Here is a 19,791-nt window from a genome sequence, read left to right as displayed (position 1 = left end):
GACAGGTACGCACAGGTGGTAGCATTTTAGGCCAGAGACTAATTGCCAAGACAATTCATTTGAATGGGGAGGGGTCTCCTGCCCAGGCCAGACAGAGGTCTTAAGGAGTGGGGGTGGGGTGCTGTTTGGGATGCTTGACAGGTTGACAGCAGCACCCCCTTCTGGTCAGTCCCCTGCTTTGTGCACAGCTGAAACCACTCTCTGTACCACCTGGGGCCCTTACACTGCTCCGACTATTGGGGCCCTCACTCGTACAGTACCAGCAGGCTGTGGCTTCCCCTTGAGCCTAAATGCTTTATTGTCACCTTTGGCCTCTCAGGTAGGTGGGGCTATTGCATATCATGGGTGGAGAAAGGTGTCTGACATTTCACATTTGGAGAAACTGAGGGCCACGTCAGAAGTCAATGGCACAGCTGGGACCAGCCCTCAGTGCTCCCTCTGTCCTTCCTGTCCACCCTCCAGCTGCCCTTCCGTGGCTAGGGTGGGGTGCAAGGGGGTCATTCATTGGCTGCCCTTGGGACCTTTCCAGATAGGTGTGTTGTCTGGGAGGAAAGGCCCTCCAGCATGTCCCCACCCCGTCATAACTGCCTTCACTGTAATAATGCACCCTCCTCCCGATTAGCTAGCTACTGCCCTTTCTACAATAATCAGTCATACTTGGGTGGTCAGTGACCCAGGAAGCTGCTGCTACACCTGCCCTCTAGTGTCCATTTCTGGCCATTTCCCCACTGCACAGGGTTTCTCTGACCGCTTCCCTGTATGGGCTGAGCCCATCACTTGGTGAACTCCAGCCCTTCAGGTCCAGGCCCTGCACAACCTCCCTGCTGTGGCTCTCTCTTCCCACTGCCTCCATCCCTCCCCCCATCCCCACCGGGCCAAGTTCAGACCGGGGCTCCCAAATTCAGGCCAGAGCTCGGTCTTCTGTTGCATTCTGCCTTCGGGGTCACATGCCCCCTGCCAGGCTGGGCGCATGGTCTTGCGTGCCTCTTCTAATTATCCCTGATCCACTCAGTCCTTGGCAGTTCTTTTCAGCCTTCGAGTCAGCGGACGAGGGCCCAATCCCAAAGCCAGAGTCTGGATGTGTCCGCACCCAGCCTCCCATGACCTCATCTCCCCCGGCTGGAGGGCGGGGAAAGAGGCGCTGATATCAGAACAAGCTGGTTCCTCCGCCCCACCCCGCCCCCCAGACGCTGGGACCGAAAGGGGGCGGGGCCGGGCAGAAAGGGCTGGCACGGCGCCCGCGCTCCCTCAGTTGGAAAGGAAGTCGATGGCTGCGCGCACCGAGCGATTAGTGCTGACGTCGACCGCAGTGACCTTAATCTCGGTGTCGCCAAACTGCATGGCCGCGCGGATTTCGCGGCGGCCAGGGGGCGCACCGGCGGTGTCCGGGCCGCCGTCGGCGGGCTCGAGCTCCAGGCTGAGCGCGCCGCACTTGCGCACGCCGGGGTCGGTGATGAAACGCGCGTCCTCGGCGGCGCAGCAGTACAGATTGATGAGCACGCGACGCTGGCCCGGGCGCGCCGGGCAGTAGCTGCGCCGCACCTCCTCGCCCAGGGCCACCGACTGCTCCGCGGCCACGAAGCGCTCGAAGACGTCGGTGCACCAGCGGCGGCCGTCGCGCACCAGCAGCTTCTCCGGCGGGTGGCGCCCAGCCACAAAGCGGTTGAGCACGCCTACGCCGTAGGTGAGCGGCGAGCGGCGCACCCGCACCACGCCCGGCGCCTGGCCGAAGAGCACGGCACCCTTGAGGATGGTGAGGCCCACGTCGTGCGGGACCACGACACGCAGGCCGCGGGCACCCAGCGCCGTCTGCACCGCGTGCTGCAGCACGGCCGACTCCGCGAAGCCGCCCACCAGGAACAGCAGCTTCACGCCCTGCACCTCCGGCCGCGCCAGCAGCGCCTCTGTGGGACAGGGACGGTGGTGGAGGGGAAAGAAAAGAGTAGGGTGGAGATAGAAAGGCGGGGGGACTAAGGCCACCACCACGTGGCCACTGCTGCCTCCCCTGCCCCACCCGTACCCTCCTGGCAACTAAAAACTAGCCACTTGAGCTACAAAACGACAACCCAGTTCTGATGAAAACCACAGTGCTTTCATTGAGGGCTCCTGGCAACGCTTAGGAGCTCCGCCTCCGTAACACTCGTGCTCCCCGCTTCTCTCACCACAACGTGCAGGGTGAGGCACACGTATTAAACACCTAGACACTGTGTGAAAGACACTGTGCTCGCTCTAGATACTTAAACTCATTTTATCCCTGTGATAACATTTTGGGAAATACTATCACCCCATTTTATAAGTGGGGAAACTGAGATACCAAAGGTTCCTTAACTTGGCAAGACTACACATCATTGCTCCTAGCTCTTAATCACCACTGCACGTCATCCTCCAGGTGTTCCAAATGATTCTGGGTCTCATCCCAGTATATGGATGTGTGGAGATTTCCAGGCACAGATGGGGGAATTATGATCACATCTGGGTGTGTATGTGGGGGTGAATGGAGGACCCAGCGCAGGCGCTCACCTATGTGTTGGATGATCCCGCTGACCGTGGGCTGAAAGAGCTCGTTCATGGCCTCACATGACATCCGGAGCATCCCCTGTGAGGACCACTTCACGAAGTTCACACTGTAGGTGGTGAAGGGGGCACAGGCCCATGGTCAGGGCCCAGCTGCTTGTACTAGCTTGGGGTCCGTCGTCTTCATTCCCTACCCCTGCTTCCAGGCAGATGTGCCTGGGCACTGACTGGACGCAGTGTGTAGAGATTGGGCCGGGTGCACGTTAGCCCTTACCCCTGCCCTGCTCTCCCAGGGGTTTCAGCCACCAGCCTGCTCCAGGTTCAGCTTGAGTTCCCGGGAGAGGAGCCGCCCCTTGCTTCTGTGCAGAAGAGCCAAGGAGCACTGGCTCACAGGCGGGTGGTGGCGGGGGTGGGGGGTGTGAGGGCGGAGGAGAAAGGCAGGAAGGAGACAGAGGTTAACCCCCCGCCCCACCCATGCGTCTCCCTTTTGCTCCTGTTTATCCAGGCTGTGGATGTGGGGGTGAAGCCTGCCCAGCTTGGGTACTCGTGCCCCTCCCCCTGCTCCTGGGCTGGCTCGATGGGTGTCTTGGATGAATCAGGCAGATCTCCAACCCCATCCCCTGAGGCCCAAGACCCTCCCTTGCAGGGGCATTCCCCTCAGCAAACCCTGCCTGAGCCCTGCGGGCCCTGGACGCACCTGCTCCGGCGCAGGGCTGTCTCCACGTTGTGGCCTCGCTGCTTGCGGTAGAATTCGATGAAGGAGAAGGGCAGCGAGATGTTGAGGGCCCCTGCACGGTGCGGGCCGGCCGTGCGTTTGCGAGCCTCGAAGGCGATGGTCAGATCCACCCAGGCTGCCGGCCGTTGTCTTTTGAAGGTGGCGATAAAGTCCTCGCCGAAGATGCGGCACAGAAGTTGCTCGAAGGCCAGGTCCACGCCCACCGCGCCGTAAGGGCCGCCTGGAGTGGGGCGGGGGCGTCAGTACCCACCCGGCCGCCAGGGGGCGTTGGCGGGGGACCGGGGCGCGCTGGGTACCGGGGGCGCTACGTGGCCACTCACCAGACGCCTTGTAGAGCTCCTTGAGGGTGCCGTGGGGCTGCTCCAGCTGGTGCACGGTCAGGTCCACGGTGCCTCCGCCGCAGTCTGCCACCATGTAGCGGTCTCCTGCGAGAGCGTGGGCACACACTCGTGCTCTGCCTCCACCCTCAGTCTCGAGCCCCCTCCAGCCTCGCCCGGTCTCAACCCTGCCCTGGGTCCCCAGCCCGGCCTGCGGGGGTTGGGGAAGGGATGTGAGGGGCTTCAGGTGTTTGAACCTCAGGCCACCAGATACGGGCGAGGGTGTGTGGGAGAAATGGTTCCAAGGCTCTGCAACTCCACCTGAGCGTCCGCAGAGAATGCCCCGGAGGAGTGGGAGTTAGGGGAGCGGCTGTGAGTGGGGAGGGGATGCAGGTGTCTATGAGGGTACTGCCAGCTTAGGTCCCGCGGATGGAGGAGGAAGAGGCAGGCTTGCAAATGTGCCCTTCCTCCCATCAGTATTAAGGTGCCCCACAGGGGCCAAGAATATCTCCATCCTCCCTCCTCTCCACCTACCTGCTTGCATCTCTGCCCACAACTCTCCTACACCCGACTCCACCAGGAACGTGCGGCTGTGGCGGGACCTTCGCAGCTGCTCGCGGGCTGGGGGTCAGAGGTCAGCAGGAAGTGAGATTAGAAGGAGGTGCTCTGGCTACCACGTTCAGCTCCCATCCTCCTGCCAAGGCCCTCCACGAGCACCCAGAGCAGCCAGTGCTCCTGAAACGCCAACCCACCCCTGATTGGGAGAGGTTAACGCTGAACCCAAAATCCTGGCACTGTATCCAACAGCTGGGGGAAGAATTTCTGGACACAGGACTTTCCCTTAATGCAGAAGGGCCCAGGCCATGGCAAAATCAGAGTTAGGAGGGATTGGAGGAGCTGGGGGAGTTAGGTCTTGGGAGGTGTCAGGGGGAGCTCAGGACTTAGGGCTTCTCCTTGTAATGGGAGATGGCATTTGGGGGGATGACCAAGGTTGACCATTGCTGTCCTTGGCCATAGTGCCAGGTCCTGGCAGCAGGAGCTTTGGGCTGTAGTGGGAGGATTGGGGGCAGAGAGTGGTAGCTGATGTGCAAGGATGGGGGGGAGGGGCAGCTGATGTAGTGGCTGTTTAAGGGAAAGCGCCTGAAGACCTCCCCCTTCAGCTCAGAGTGGGGGCTGACTTCCCCCTTTGTCAGTACCCAACCATCTACCTGGGATGGGCTGTCTCCCCCAACTGTCAGACTCAGGGCTGGGCTGAGTCCTGCCCTCCTCAGACTCTGCTCCCCTAGGGCAAGGTGACGTTTCCACCTTCAGATTGGGCTCCCCCAGGTCAGAGCAGTGGCCAGTCCTCTGATTAGATCCCCCCTGAGCAGGGCAGTGCCTCCCCCCCTCAGACTGAACTCCACAGGGATGTCTCTACCAGCTCAGATCGGGCTCCTCCATGTTGAGGCTCCCTCCCCTTCATCCTGGACATGGCTGAGCCTCTGGCCTCAGTGACCCTCTGACTCTGCAAGGGTGGGCGATGCCCCTGCGGGCAGCTCACCCTGCCGGAAGCTGGAGTCGATGGAGCGACGCTCACCCAGGCGCCCGCCACCTGGGGCCCGGCTGCTCAGGTCCATGAGCTGGTGCAGACGCAGCTTTCGGCAGTACACAGAGGCAGCCTCAGGCTCCAGGGCTATAAGGAGTTGTTCTGCATTCTCTCGAGACACCAGTCCAGCCTAGGCATGGGTGTAGGCAAGACCAGGCAGCACCATGGGTTGTCACACCCAAGATGGCTCCTGGAGTGGGGAACCGGGCCTTCGGGGCTCCCACTTCTTCCCCAATTACACCCCACCCATACTAGGCCTCTCAGGCCCCTCCATGCTGCATACATTTGGAGCTGCCTCACAGCCACCCTGTGATCAGGCTGGGGAGGGACATGGCCATGGCCAAGGGTGCCAAGAGGGTGCCAAGAGGTTGGCCAGCAGAAAGAGACCAGAGTGCAAACCTAGAGTGCTTGGGATCTGCCCACTCAAGCTTCCCAAGATGTCGGGGCTGCAGCAAGGTCCCTCTTCACAAGTACAGGCCCGGCCAGCTATGTGCTGGCTGGAGGTGTTAGCAGGGATTCTAGCACAGTGTGGGAGGTGCAGTGGCTCAGAGGAGATGATAGGAAATCCCATTTAGCTCATTGAACCCTCTTTCTCCACCAGGCTGGTGGTCACAGGGTCACAAGCCACCTTACTCTCAGGAGAACTTTGTTCCCAGGGAATCTGATATAGCAGGAAGGAAGCAGTGAAATTCCAAGATAGGCCAGTTGGGGGGAGACAAACTCGAGATCAGTTATGTCCAGCATCAGGGCAAGGGATCCCTATGGGAAGTACTTTATGGTTTTGTGGGTTCCCCAAATTCTGACCAGATAGGGGAAGGGGATATGGGTGGGAATGGAGAGTTCCTGCCCAGGGCCAGCCCTTCCTGAGCTGGCAGCCAGGGAACAGTGTGGGAGGAAGCAGGGTGGGTAAACGGGCAGGGGGCACTGGGGTTGGGGTGTTTGTTCTGGCTGGAGACAGCCTTGCTGTCATCCCAGTCCCAGCAGGGAGATGCCCACTGTGCTCAGGGTTAGATCCTTCCAGTGACAAGTATAGCACCTACAGACCTGGCTTCTGGGTCATGCCTGACCCAAAGGTGTAGAGGGTTGGGGATCCTGGTATCATCCTTCTGGACCCTTCTGGATATCCTAGTGTCTGTCCCCCAAAGCCCCAGGGTTAGGACCAAGCAACGGGTCTTGTCCTGGGAGGCTATTCCCCCTTCTCTGTCTCCACTGAAGAGGGTAGTGCCTGGACCCTCCACACTGCTTTCTGCGGACCTTTGAGCAACTCTCTGGTAGGAAGACCTACACACATTGGCCAGAATCACCTCCCTTCATAGTTTCATAATCCTGTTTCCCCTGCTCAAAAACCTACAAAGAGGGCCAGGCACGGTGGCTCATGCCTGTAATCCTAGCACTCTGGGAGGCCAAGGCAGGAGGATAGCTTGAGCTCAGGAGTTCAAGACCAGCCTGAACAAGAGCAAGACTGTCTCTACTAAAAATAGAAAAAATTAACCAGGTGTGGTGGCGCATTCCTGTAGTCCCAGCTACTCGGGAGGTTGAGGCAGGAGGATTGCTTGAGCCCAGGAGTTTGAGGTTGCTGTGAGCTTGGCTCATGCCACAGCACTCTAGCCCGGGCAACAGAGCAAGACTCTATCACAAAAAAACCAAAAAAACCTACAAAGGTTGGGGCAGTGGTAGGGGTATTCCTGAAAATACTGATGCCAGCTGAAGTGGATGTTCTGGGTGTCCTGCCCACCGACATGAGTGTTAGCTGCTATTGGCTCACAGCTGTCCCCTCCTCTGGACCAACTGCCCTCAGTTGAATGGGAACTGCTTCACTTGGAGACTTTTCCCTCCTCCTCCCCCAGCAACCAATGATATACTGATACAGACCAACAAGAAGCCAGCCCTTTGCCTCACTGTGGCCAACTCTGTGCTACAGTTCTCCCTGGGATCAGGCTGAGGCTAGACTCCATCAAGATCATGTCCTTGCTCAGCTCCTTCTGTCCTGCTTCCCTCCCTCCCCTTCTCCTGAGAGCCCGTCTTCAATAGACCACAGGCACAAGACTCTGCATCTTGGACTCTGCTTCTAGGAAACCTCACTTCAGACACCATCTGTGCTGGCCTGGGCTGTGCCTTTTGTCCATCTGTGCCCTGTTCTCACAGACCCACTTCCTCTCCTGGTGGCAACAATCTTCCAAAATTCCCAGCAGGAGAAGGCTGGAGGTCTTTACACAATGACTCTGTGGTCCCAAGGGCGGTGGGGTAAATGAGAGTTTGGGGCCATCCCTATGGCCTTCCTGAGCAGTGTTCTCTGCCCCACCTGCACGTCCTCACCAGGTAGGCAGCCTCCCGCATGAACTGCTTGGCCGGCTGTTTCCAGATGGCAGGCACCGTCAACACCCAGCGCACAATGTCCTTCTCTGGCAGCGATGGGCACTGCTCCCTCAGCTCCTGGAGCAGGAGGGGACAGTGAGGGGAACAGCCGGCTTGGGGGGTGAGATCCTCAGCCCTCTATGAAAGCTGGAGGAACTAATCAAACCACAGGAAAGACTTCCCAGCTGAGACGGAAGAATCCCCCCTCCCGCCAGTGTGGCTCGGTGCAGGCTCTATAGGACAAGAAGGCAGGGGACTGAGGAAGACGACCTGACCTCTAGCAGTGGCTACCCATCGGATGGACAGGGTGGGATGAAGGGAAACGATGGGCCCAGGGTCCCCACCACAGCCGGCAGGGATGGGGCTGCAGTGCACCTGAAGAGCGTGCTCCTTGAAGAAGCGCAGGGCATGGGCGAAGACCTCCAGGGCGGGCATCTTCTTTCCATTTACGGCCTCTAGCTGGGTCTTCAAGGTGAGATCCTGGCAGGGACACAGGGAGGCTCTGTAGGAGACCATAGCTCTGCCCCCATTTCCTGAAACTTCTCTCTTAAAAATCACCCCATTTCCTGCCCCTTCCTCTCTTTAGCACCGCTGCATTCTCGCCCCAATCTCACATTAGCTGTCTCCAGCCCCAGCCCCTCTCCTGAGCCCCACCCCTCCTCCAAGCCAAGTTTCACCCTCAGCCCCGCCCCACCCTTTCACTTCTGAGCCCCGCCCCCTTTTAGCCCCTTCTCCATGAGGCCCTTCCTCACATCTTTTAGCTTTGCTCCACCTCCATAGCCCCGCCCCTTTCTATCTTGGCCCCGCCTCCCTGGCTGGAGCCCTGCCCGCCTCCGGGATGTTGCTCACAGTAGTGCTGTGGATCTTCATCTTGAACTTCTCGAAGTAGAGCCAGTCCCGCGCCTCCTCGGGGTCCAGGTCGTGGTAGTAATCGCGGGCGGTGTAGCCAAAGCTGTGAAAGGCGCCCTCCGGGGTCAGCAGCAGGCAGGTTGGGGTCTTCTGGTGGGCCACGCCCGGGTCTCCGCCCTCCCATTTCCTGCGGAGGCACAGGGCAGTCAGTGTTGTCAGCGGCGACCCTCCCTTCATGGGAAGCCAGGCGGAGGGACGGCATGTGCGAAAGCTCAGAGGTGTGAAAGAGCAGGGAAACTAGCAATAGGTTGGCTCAATATGCAGCAGAAGAAAATACAGGGATGCTAAGGTCAGATCATGAAGAGCACTGAATGCCGTATCAAAATTCTATCATGGTGGATTTTAAGTAGTGGAGTAAAGAGGCATGCCCACATTTGCCTGTAGAAAGAAAGGTCACTGGTCCCCATGTAGTAACAGATGGGAAGGGAAGGGAGGATGGAGAAGGTAACCCAGGGAGGAGGATATTGCAACGGGCCAGGTGAGAGAGGGTGGGGCTGAGCTTGGGCAGAGGCAGTGGCCATGGAGAGAAATGGATGGGTTATTCCAGAGATATTAAGGAGACACGGAAATGATGGGGCTTAGTGGCTGGTGGGGATGGGAAGGGAAGGCTTGGGAGGGCTTGGCAGGGGGCCAGGATGTCCCCCAGTTACTTTCTGTGACTGTAACTTCCACAGGACAGAGACAGTGTCCCTTCATGTGTCCTTGGCCCCAGCATGGCCTCAGCTATGTGTGCTGATGAGCATGCTAGCTGGGGTGCCCTGCAGCTCCTACAGAGCAGTAAGTGCCCAGAGCCTTTGTGGCTTCCTGTGATATGGTGGGAGCAGAGAAAAGGGAAGGACAATCCGTCCAATCTCATGAAGCTCAAGTCCCATGTCTCCTTGGGACGGGACAGTCACCCTTCCATCCAACCTCCAGGCCCTGGGGAAGCCCCTCTGTACCTCCCACCCCAGTTTGGGTTGAGAGCTCTGAGGTCTCCTAAAATAGCTCTGCTTACTGGCTGCGGCCCCATAATACACATTCAAAAGATCAGGGCCTTGAGGTCCAGAGTGTTCAAACAAATGTTTCTTTCAGATAAAACCCAACAACATCAGAATGGATTTTTCAAACATCCCTTTCATAACAACTGTGTGACTTGTCAATTCACCCCTCTGAACCTTCCTTTTCTTTCTTTTCTTTTCTTTTTTATTTATTTATTTATTTTCTAAGCAAAACCAGAGCTTACAATGAACCTTCATTCTATTGGGGTTTTTTTTTTTTTTAGATGTTGGACCTAGGAATCGCCTCTAGGAATCTGCCCCATAGAGACCCCAGCACAAGTTTTCAGAGGTTATTCCTTGTGGCACTCTTTGTAATAATGAAAAATGACAGAAAAAACCCCTAGACCTATCGACAGAGGAGTGGATAAAGTATGACACATCTGTACTATGGAATACTATGCAACTGCTCAAAGAAAGTGGTAGTTCTGTACGTACTAACATGAAACAGCTACCAAATAGTGCTGAAAGTTTAAAGCAAGTTGTACAATATCCCCCTTTTATTTTAAAAAACGCATATATGTGCATATGTGTGTATATACAAGCTTAGATAGATTTGTATAGTTTATGTTTATTATATTTTATGTGTCAATGAAAATTTAAAATTAAAAACAATGCCTGACATTTCCTGCAGTGGTCTGAGAGCTGCTGCAGTTGAGGCTGGGGGCCCAGGCCTTGGGCCAGTCCTCCAATCTTTTGCCCCAATAGGGAGCTACAGACTAGGGGTGGCAGGGCCTGTGAGGAGACCCCATGTCTCAGTGACAGTACTTTTGGGACCAAGTTCATCCCAGGATGTGACCACCCCCACTCAATCTCCCAGCTCAGCTGCTCTCACCTCATCATGTGGATGGTCTCAGGGTCATTGGCAAAGCTGAAGGCGTAGCCACTGGATGTGGTGCCGAAGTCAATGGCCACCACCACAGAGAAGGAGGCCTGCTGGGGGGCTCGGGCCTCGGGCTTCTGCAAGTGCAAGACCTAGAGTTAGCAGGCAGCCAGCAGCGGCCCCCAACTGCACTCGGGGGCTCCTCCTCTCCGCTGGCTATGGTCCAGACCAGCCCTGGCCCACCCCACCTGCCCGCCTGCCTTGGCTCCCCTCCCAGGCTCCAGGCTGAGCCCTGGACATGCCAACTGCTCAGTCTGAGGCCTCTCAGGTAGCCCCTTGCAGTTTTTGGCTCACGCTCCTGCTTTCCTGCTTCCCGCTCTCTGCCCACCCTCTGCATGGACCGCCTTAGCCCCACCCCCATCTCGCACTGTCTTCACAGCCTGCCACCAGCCTGGGCCCAGCTGGGAGCAATTTTGCTCCTCTGGGCAGCTTTACAGCATATGGACTTGTGTATATTTTATCCTCTTGCTCTTTGTGGCCACAATGACACAAACCAGACTCTGTCCGATTCTGTGGCAGAGAGGAGAGGCCACGTGCACATGCCCAGAGTGGTCCCTACCTTGTCCCAGGCCAGGCCTGGGCTTCCTGAGAACAAACGGGTCCCCAACCTGGATTACCAAGGCAAGGCCATCCAGGGTGGCGTAACCCAGGAAGCTTGGTGCTGGGGAGGTTATGTCCTGGATACTTCAAGCTAGTAGTTTCCAAACTATTTTTTTAACAATGTGTCTCCTCTCCCCCCTGATATGACTTGGGTTAAGGTGGGCTGTGGTCCACAGGAGAGGGAGTAACTCTGGAAGGCCCAGTGCTCTGAGGACCTAGAAGAAGCTCCAGCCAGGCCAGCTGCAATGGCCCCTGGGTGCCGTCCTACGGCAAGGTGGGTTGGGGGAAGTCAGGCTCACCTTCTCAGTAGAATTGCTGCCCTATAGTCCAAGGCTACCCAAGGCTAATCCTTCTGGTGGGGCGGGGGGTGGCCACATGCCTGGAGTGTGCTGGGGCAGGAGGCATGGTGGCACCCTCATGCCCCTCCTCCTTCCCAAGCCAGGACCTGCCATGCCTCTGTCAGGCATAACCCCCCTCCATGCCACCCAGGCCACCCCCGACTCAATCCCTACCCCAGGCTTACAGGAGACTGCGAGGGTGTGAGGGGGGCGATGCCGCAGCTTTCCTGGGTCCTTGGGGAGCCCGGTGGGCTGGGCACTGGGGACCGCTCTGGGCTGGAGCCTGCAGAGAAGAGAGGGCAGGTCATCCTGGCACAGTCAGGGTAGGGCACTGACAGCCAGGCCCAGGCCTGGCACTGGGAGGTTCTCCATCCATACTTGCTGGGCTTGGGCAAGGGATTCCCTGCTGGGAGACAGGGGTGGGGTAGGAAGGACACACAGCGAGGCAGGGGCAGGGGCTGAAGGCCTGTTATCAGCCAGAGGCAAGCTTTCCTTGGAGAGTGACGCATGCTTCACCCGGGGACCGACTGTGTCCCCTCAGCACCCTCAGACAACAGTGGGGGAAGGGAAAGAGACAGAAGCATTGTGTGGCGGGAGACTGAGTCCAGAGACAGAAAGGCAGGAGAGATGAAGAGGGGAGGAGCTCCTGGGGTCAGGAGAAGGGGGAGGAGCCACAGACCTAACTGGCAGGGAGGTGGGGCCACTGGCCCAGGGGTGGGGCTGCTCCCCCGTCCACCCTGACGTTGGGCCACATGGTTCTAATCAGGACTTGAGGAAGGTCCCCCCTCCTCCCCACCAGGGCCACAGACAGGCCCAGCTGGCTGCCTGGAACGACCAGCAGCTCTCCCCAGGCCAGCCCTGAGTGGGGGATGTCCACACACTAGGGAGTCTGATTACCATCCCCCTACACACACCCCGAGCCAGCATTTGGGGGCAGGAGGCCTCACTGAGACCCTGGTGCAAGCCCAGGATTGGCTGGACCTTTGGTGGAAGTAGAGTAGCTTCCGGAAGGAAGCCCAAGGCCTGGCTTAGAGGATCCTGCAGCTCGTGGGACAGGATGGCCTCCCTGGCTGGACACCCACAGTTGTGGGCTGGTAACTAGTCATTGAGTGCTGATCACTGAGTATGACCCTTAGGTGAGTGTTGCTAGGGGGCGTACGGGGGGGTACTGGGCTCCCCTGAGATCCACAGAGAGGGACAGGGACAGAGAGTGGGGGTCTGGTGTGAAGCTCCATGGACAAGTCAAGCAGGTTTGTCGGGCTTCAGGCTGAGCCAGGGAAGGGGTCCTGCCCTGTGCTCCTAGACAGGCCCCAGCTCTCCCTGGGCCTGGGGTAACCTGGGAACATATGTGAAGGGCCAGGTATGAAGGGGACTCTGGGAAGTGCCTGGACAGGGCCAGAGTCTGTCTGAGGTGCTGGAGGGGCAGGGACATAGTGGTCACATTCCAAGGGCTCCCTCTCCTCAGGCAGTCAACGCAGGCTCAGGCCCTGTCACCAGCTCCAGCTTGAGAGGCCAAGTTGCTATGGCTTGAGCCTGGGAAGGGAGGCAGGAAGGAAGGGCCCAGCCCGCCAGGTCTTTGTGAATGGACTTCCTGAGGAGTGTCCCGCCTGCCTCCCGGCCTCCCACCCCTGCAGAGAACCCAGAGCCTGCTCCCAGACCAGGCCGCAGGCAGATGAGCATGCACACACAGAATTCGGGGCGTGCACACACACCTGCAGACTGTACTCGCTCACGTAGGTCCTGTGCATAGAGACCCACCTGCAGAGAGACACACACACACTCACTGACATACACACAGGCTCTTGCGCATGGAAAGCCAGCACAGGACACACACATGCATACTGTCCTGTGCACACAGACCCTCCCAGCACACACACATGCACTCTCCCACACACTCATACCCACGGGGGTCCTATGGACAGACCCACCCTGTCAAATGTACACACACACACACAATGGCCCTAAGGAAGCTCTACTGGGAGAGGCACACGTGGACAGCCTGTGGGTGGTTCTCAGTGCTGGGGCAAGTGGGTGATGGGTCAGGGCAGAGCAGTGGGGGGTCTTACCGATGTACAGCCCCTGCAGGCCCATCTCCGGGACAGCCAGCATCCTTGCAGGCCCTGTAGCTGTCAACAGGAACAGACAAGCAGAATGGGATTTATTTGTGCCTTTGTTCCCTCACCAAATGCTTATTTATTTTATTTATTTACTCTTGGTTGGAGTCCTTTGAAGCAAATCCCGGACATCATGTTGTTTCACCTATAAACTCTGCACCATGTCTCTCCAACAGATAAAGATGTTTTTAAAAACATCATCACAACACCATTCTCACGTCTAACAAAATGAACAGTAATTTCTTGATCTCATCCTAAGCTCAGCCCCACAGGCCCAGCTAGTCTCAAAAATGGCTTTGCTCTGTTGGAATCAGGATCCTCCTAAATGTTTTCTGGTGCCCACTCTGTGCCAGATGCTGGGGGACATCAGTGACCCAGAGAGACACTGTCCCTGCCCTGGGGACCCACAGCCTGGCAGGGGAGATAATTGGGCACATGATTTTGAGATGACAACTGACGCCGAGGGCTGGGAAGGTCACAGCTGGGTACAGCAGGCAGGAAGGGGCATGATAAGACTGGACACCTGGCTGGGTGGGGCTCACCCTGCAGGCCGGCCCCCGTGAACCCTAGTGTAGATTTGGGTTTTTTGTGTGTTTTTTTTTTTTTTTTTTTTGAGACAGAGTCTTGCTCTGTTGCCTGGGCTAGAGTGCCGTGGCATCAGCCTAGCTCACAGCAACCTCAAACTCCTGGGCTCAAGCAATCCTTCTGCCTCAGCCTCCCGAATAGCTGGGACTACAGGCATGTACCACCATGCCCGGCTAATTTTTTCTATATATTTTTAGCTGTCCAGATAACTTCTTTCTATTTTTTAGTACAGACAGGGTCTCGCTCTGGCTCAGGCTGGTCTGAAACTCCTGACCTCAAGCGATCCTCCTGCCTAGGCCTCCCAGAGTGCTAGGATTACAGGTGTGAGCCACCGTGCCCAGCCTAGATTTGGTTTTATAAGAAGGACAAGTCTTGAAAGGTTTGAGGTGGAAGGGTAGGGGTGAGGGCATGACTAAATTTTTGTCTTGAGACGCCCCTCCGGCTGCCTAGGGAAAGAGGATTGCAGCAGGCAGTATGGAAGCAGGAGCCCAGCAGGCTATGTAGCCCTCTAGGAGACAGATATTTAATAACAGTGGTGGCTACGTGCCTTGAAACAGAGTAAAGATATTTAAGAGACAGAAGTTAAAATCAACAGGGCCGATCAGATTGGATACGGGGAGGTTAGGAAGAAGGGGTCAAGGGTGGCACTGTCTGGCTCAAGCTAAGATATGGATGGTGAGATGGGGAATATTGGAGAAGGGGCAGCTCTCAGGGCAAGGGCAGAGTTTGGGGTGCGGTTTTGAACTGCTGAGAGAATGCACCACGTGGCCAGATGATTTGGGATCTGGAGGACAGGGAGAAATCTGAGCTGGAGATGTGTGTTTGGAGGTCACTGTCATGGGAGGCTTGGCAGAGAGTTGAGTGGGGAAGGGAAGGAGGAGAATCCACGCTTAAAGGCTGAACAGAGGACGGTGGGCTGGCCAAGGAGATAGAGACGCCTCTTGTGCTGTCATGAAGATCAGCTAAGAGGAGGGTGAAGCCAGGTGCCTGTAGGAGGCCCTTAGATGAGACTGGAAACACTTGTGTTAATGGTCCAAGGTGGCTAGACCTGGGTGAAGAGTGGGAGGGGGTGAGAGCACTGAGCTAAAACCCTTGAGAAGCTCAGCTGAGATCGGGAACTACAACAGGGCAGTAGCTGGTGGGATCTAAAGCTTGCAGGAGCTGAGGAAGGATATTTATTTTATTTTCTAAGATAGGAGGAACTTGAGCCTGTGTCTGTGAAGTTCTGGGGGCCTGCTACAAGGCAGGATCAATAGCTTTGTTAATAGTTTTGTCAATAGCTTTGTCACTTGAAGTGTGATCTCAGAGCCAGCAACACTGGTACCCCCCTTCCCCCATGAGCATGATAGAAATGCAGAAGCTCAGGCACCCCCTCCAGACCTGCAGAGTCAGAACCTGTATTTTAGCAAGATTCCCAGGTCATTCGTGTGCACACAAAAGTTTGACGTGTGTTGCTCTATGGTGGCCCTTAGCCAGTCTGCAGATCACTGATGCTACTGTCCTCATCTGTGGGCCTCACTGCCCCCTAAACAAAGGGGGAGCCTGCACAGAGCCAGCCCACCCCCTTGTCTGTGGCCAGTGGCCGAATCAAAAGGTTTTGCTGACAGAACACAGGCTGACATAGAGCTGGGCGCTGGCACGCCCATGCACACATGCACACACCCTTGCTCACACACAGTTCACACCAACCCAGCCCCATCCTGGACACACACCCAGACTCTCACATACTCTTGTATGTCCAGGATACTCCTGCATGGCCAGCGCCATGGAGATTTCCAGACACATACAGTCTTGCTGTCGTCTGTGTCACTGGAGGTACACAGTTGGATGCCCAGGAGTCAGAATCAGGGGAAGGACAGGGGCTGGCTGTGGGCACTCCTAGAGCAGCTGATGCCAAGAAAACAGCAAACAAATAGAGGGGGTAGGTAGGGACCTTGGGAGCTGGGCAGGCATCCAGCTCAGGGTGATGGAGTGAAATGCTATGGCTGGTATCTCTCTTCCCAATTCTGCATTCACTGACACGTTGGTAGCTTGAAATCAGTCATGGTTGGGAGTATTTACACCACGGACATTGGCAAATCAGGTTTTTCTCCCTCTCAGGAGTTCACTGTAAAACAGTAACCAGCACATCCCTGGAGCAAGTCCATGAGGGAGGAGCTAGCAGCCCTATTTTTACCACTTTGTTGAATGAATGAATGGATTTTCTGGACCAAGGCTATTGTACCTGGAGGAGAAACAATTTAGAATCACCAGGAAAAAAAAAGACTGAGTCGTCACTCTAAGCTGGACACCATGTCCAAACCACGTGCCAATGTTCTCCCCAGTTACCTCCCATCTCTAGGCGTGTGACACCCTGGGTGCCCCTACACTGGGCTTTCAGGGATGGCCAGGGCCTATTATGGCACCTGGCATAAGTGCAGCATGTCACATCTCTGTGTCTCAGTGCCCTTGCCTGTAAAATGAATGACACAGGGGGCCTGTGAGGACCGACAAGTCTAGGTACAAAGAGTGTTGATAAAAGCAAGGAGTTGGGCAGGTGTGAGCAATGTTCTTTCCCTTCACGATGTGGATTCTGTATCTTCTCTTATTAGAAGTTTTTGGTCTTACCGAGAATTTTATTCTAGCCACCCTGAGTTCTTTAGGAACTAAATCAATTTGTGTTAAAGAAGGAGGATCCCAGTGATTCCCCGAGAGGTGGAAGTAGAGGTGCCAGCAGACACGTGAGCGTGCACACGTGCCCTGTGTGTCTTTGGGAGGCCCCCCCCATGCACACACCCCCAGAAACATTTAAGGAGGATGCTGACCGTGGGGCTCAGGACAACCCCAGCTCCCAAAAGCTAGCTCTGCACAGAGTTCACAGCTGGAAATGAGGGGAGACAGACCCGTGCCCCAGGGGCCCACTAATTGCAGACTGGTGGTGCCTGTGGGTTTGAGAGTGATTGGGAAGGACGGTTTACACAGAAAGTAACTCCGTTTCCTGGCTACAAGCACATGCCAAACTCTGACCCCTACCCTACCCATAGACAGACCCCTAACCTTGTCTATAGACTTACCCCTGACCCTGCCCGTGGACAGACCCCTAACCCTGCCCGTGGACAGACCCCTAACCCTGCCTGTGGACAGACCCCTAACCTTGGCCTCATATTAACCTCTAATCTTCAGCTTCACCCTGACCCCTGGCCCTGACTTCTACCCAATAGGCACGGCCTATTAATCACTGGGGACCAGGACAGGGTGTGGCAGAGCAGGAATTCACTACCAGAGACTCCCATCCCAGACTGCCCCCCAGTCTCACAATAGCCTAGGACTTTCTGCCTGATGGAGAGACTTCTCTGAGGATCTTTTCCCGGGGTGGGGTGTTTGGGCTGGGCACTTTTGCCCCCAGGAGTGCTGCGGGCATGTAGCGTTGCTGGGTTCCAGGGCTCCACACAATGCCATGCAGACAAAGGGCCCACCCAGATCTTTCTAGCTCCCCTTCTCCCTGGACCTGCCACTCCCGCCTCCTGCTTTCTGCTCAGCACCCTGCCAGCCTTTCAGTGGAACAGGACTCTGTCAGCAGACTCAGTGAGGCCACAGGCATTTCTTCCAAGCCACAGACTGGGCCAACCAGGGCCCAAGGGACAGATAAGAATTGGCACCCAAAGGGCTGCCCCACCTTGTTCTGGAGACGAGCCTTGAGGAGAGGGACCAGTCGGAGGTTGTGGTGTGAGGAGGCTGCCCTGTCCTGTGCTGGGGCAGGGGTGACAGAAATGGCCTCCCATGGCCACTCCCTGTCCTCAACTTTGCTTTCCATACATCCTGCCACACCCCCTTGGGTCCCCATCATGGGAGCAGCCAGCTCACAAACAACTCAGTCCCACAGGGCCCAGGCCCTGCAGCCCCTCCCACGCTCCACCGCAGCCCCCCATGACTGCCCCCAGCTCTGTGGCCCCCGGGCCGCATCTGCTCTCAGTCCCTCTGGGTCTCTGCCCTGCCCCAAGCTTACGTCTCAGACCGCTTCACTGTCCCATGGGAGCCCAGACCTCACCCTGCCTGGACCCTGAGCTGGCCTCACTGAGAGAAACCTGAGGTCCCTACCCCTGGGCACCCAGCCATTCTCTTGCACTCCTGGACCACAGGTCCTGGGGCCTCTCAGGTACCCCAACACACACACATACAGTCAACCCCCAGGTCTCCACCTCAGGCCTCGGCACCATGTCCCCCCACATTGGCTCCCTGGAGCGGGCCCCAGCCCACGCCAGCTCTCCTGCCAGCCTCGGGCTCAGGAGTCCTCTGAGCAGCTGTGTGTGGGGTCCGAGCCGGGATGGGAGCCCACGGTCCCGGCTTCCGGAGCTGCCCCCACCCAGCCCTGGCCCCCAGAGTCGGGAGGTTTTTGGTAGAGTCTCAGCCCACAGCCCGGGACCGCAAACCTCCGCGCCCTTCTCCACTCGGGGAGCCCAGCAGCGCTCGCCTCAGAACTCACCTCCGCCCTCCCGACAGCTCGACCCGTCCAACCGCCTGGGTCGCGGGCGGGTAGCCCGTGGCCGTGCCCGCCGCGGCGGCAGTCCTCGACGTGCGCCCGGCCCGCGGCCCCCGGCTCGGCTGGCGACCCGCGCCGCCCCCGCGCCGCCCCCTCCCCCAGGCCGGATGGCCGCGCCGCTGCGCCGCCGGGTCGGCCCGCGCTCCAGCCCAGATGTGCGAGGCCGGGGCGGGGCCTGCCTGAGCGGGCCTCCAACGAGGGGCCCACCCTGGCCCCGCGTCCAGGGCCCCTCCCTGCGCCCCCCCTGCGCCTCCCCCGCCGGCAGCCCGGGGGGTGGGAGACGGGGGAGGGGAGGGAGGGGAAGAGGAATTCCAGACCCCTCGGCGGCCTCCTGCGGCCCAGCTGCGGAGGGGCGCCCCGCCCCGCCCGGGCAGGCCCACCTTGGGGCTCGGCCTGGGCCTAGCGGCTGGGGAGGCAGGCCCCGCCCCGGACCCCTCCGTCTCTCCCACCCCAAACCTTTGCAGGGCTATTTTCCGTCCCGGAGGGCTTTCCCAACTCCTCTCTGCCCAGCCAACGTGCTCCCCAGCTACAGTGTCACCTCCCCGATGCTGTATTATGAGGGCACTGCCCCAGAGGGCCTCCTTAATGGGGCCGGGGGTGCGGGTGCGCTGCACTGACATTTCTGGGTGACTGTACCTGGCCGGGAAGCCAGCGCGGTGTCCAACCAGCAGTCTCTATCTACGGGCTCCTTCTGAGTGAGCACCTGTGTGTGTCCGTTTGTGCATCTGTGGGGTGTGTTTGTGTCTCTGTGTGTGTGTCTTTGTGTGTCTGAGACTGTGTGTACCTGTATGTCTGTGTCCTCGTGTGTGTCTTCAAATGTCTATGTCTGTGTCTGCGTGTCTGTGTGTGCCAGTTTGTGAGCGTGTGTCTGTGCATTAAATATGTGTGTCACAGTGTCTTGTATCCTTGTGTTTGTGCGTGAGCATGTGTGTCTGCATTTGTCGTCTGTTTGTGTGTAACAGGAGTCCTTGGCCAGGGACTGGCAGGCCTTTGGCTAAACACTGCCAGGGAGGACTGAAGTGAGTGTGTTTAACATTTGCAGGGGCTGAAGGGGCTGGCCCCTCACACACATGCCTGCCTCTTGTTTTTCTTTTTCCCTGCCTCCGGGGTTCTGCTCCATCCACCCCCAGCTCTGAAGACGGGCAGCAGGCTCCAAGCAGGACTGAAGACTCATGGGTGGGGGGGGGGGTCCCCAGGCCTCGGTGCTCTCCTGCTTGGCAGCTCCATGCTCCCCGCCTTCAGTCCCCTCAGTCTGATGTGGGAGTCACAGGCCCCTCCCTTGGGCAGCTTCCAGTCTGACAG

The 19,791-nt window shown here is 57.7% G+C and overlaps 1 protein-coding gene across 2 annotated transcripts; it reads right to left on the bottom strand.

Moving 5' to 3' along the window:
- Window positions 1-274: 274 nt before the first annotated feature.
- HSPA12B (heat shock protein family A (Hsp70) member 12B) lies at window positions 275-18,557 on the bottom strand. Of its 2 annotated transcripts, none has more exons than XM_069495709.1 (13): window positions 18,433-18,557; window positions 13,338-13,397; window positions 11,457-11,554; window positions 10,286-10,410; window positions 8,357-8,543; window positions 7,883-7,987; window positions 7,469-7,585; window positions 5,108-5,282; window positions 4,102-4,188; window positions 3,571-3,675; window positions 3,212-3,470; window positions 2,521-2,624; window positions 275-1,904 (listed from the first exon to the last, which is right to left on the bottom strand). In XM_069495709.1, the coding sequence occupies exons 2-13, from the start codon at window positions 13,378-13,380 to the stop codon at window positions 1,249-1,251; spliced, it is 2,061 nt and encodes a 686-aa protein (XP_069351810.1). In that variant the 5' UTR covers window positions 13,381-13,397; window positions 18,433-18,557; the 3' UTR covers window positions 275-1,248. The 2 variants fall into 2 exon arrangements, with proteins under 2 accessions (XP_069351810.1, XP_069351811.1); XM_069495710.1 differs by having other exon boundaries at window positions 7,469-7,582.
- Between the last annotated feature and the right edge of the window lie 1,234 nt (window positions 18,558-19,791).

The sequence above is a fragment of the Eulemur rufifrons genome, chromosome 20 (assembly GCF_041146395.1).
Source record: "Eulemur rufifrons isolate Redbay chromosome 20, OSU_ERuf_1, whole genome shotgun sequence".
NCBI lineage: Eukaryota > Metazoa > Chordata > Mammalia > Primates > Lemuridae > Eulemur > Eulemur rufifrons.
Note: the sequence above shows the minus strand (reverse complement) of the source record. Positions and strands in the feature narration are given on the sequence as shown.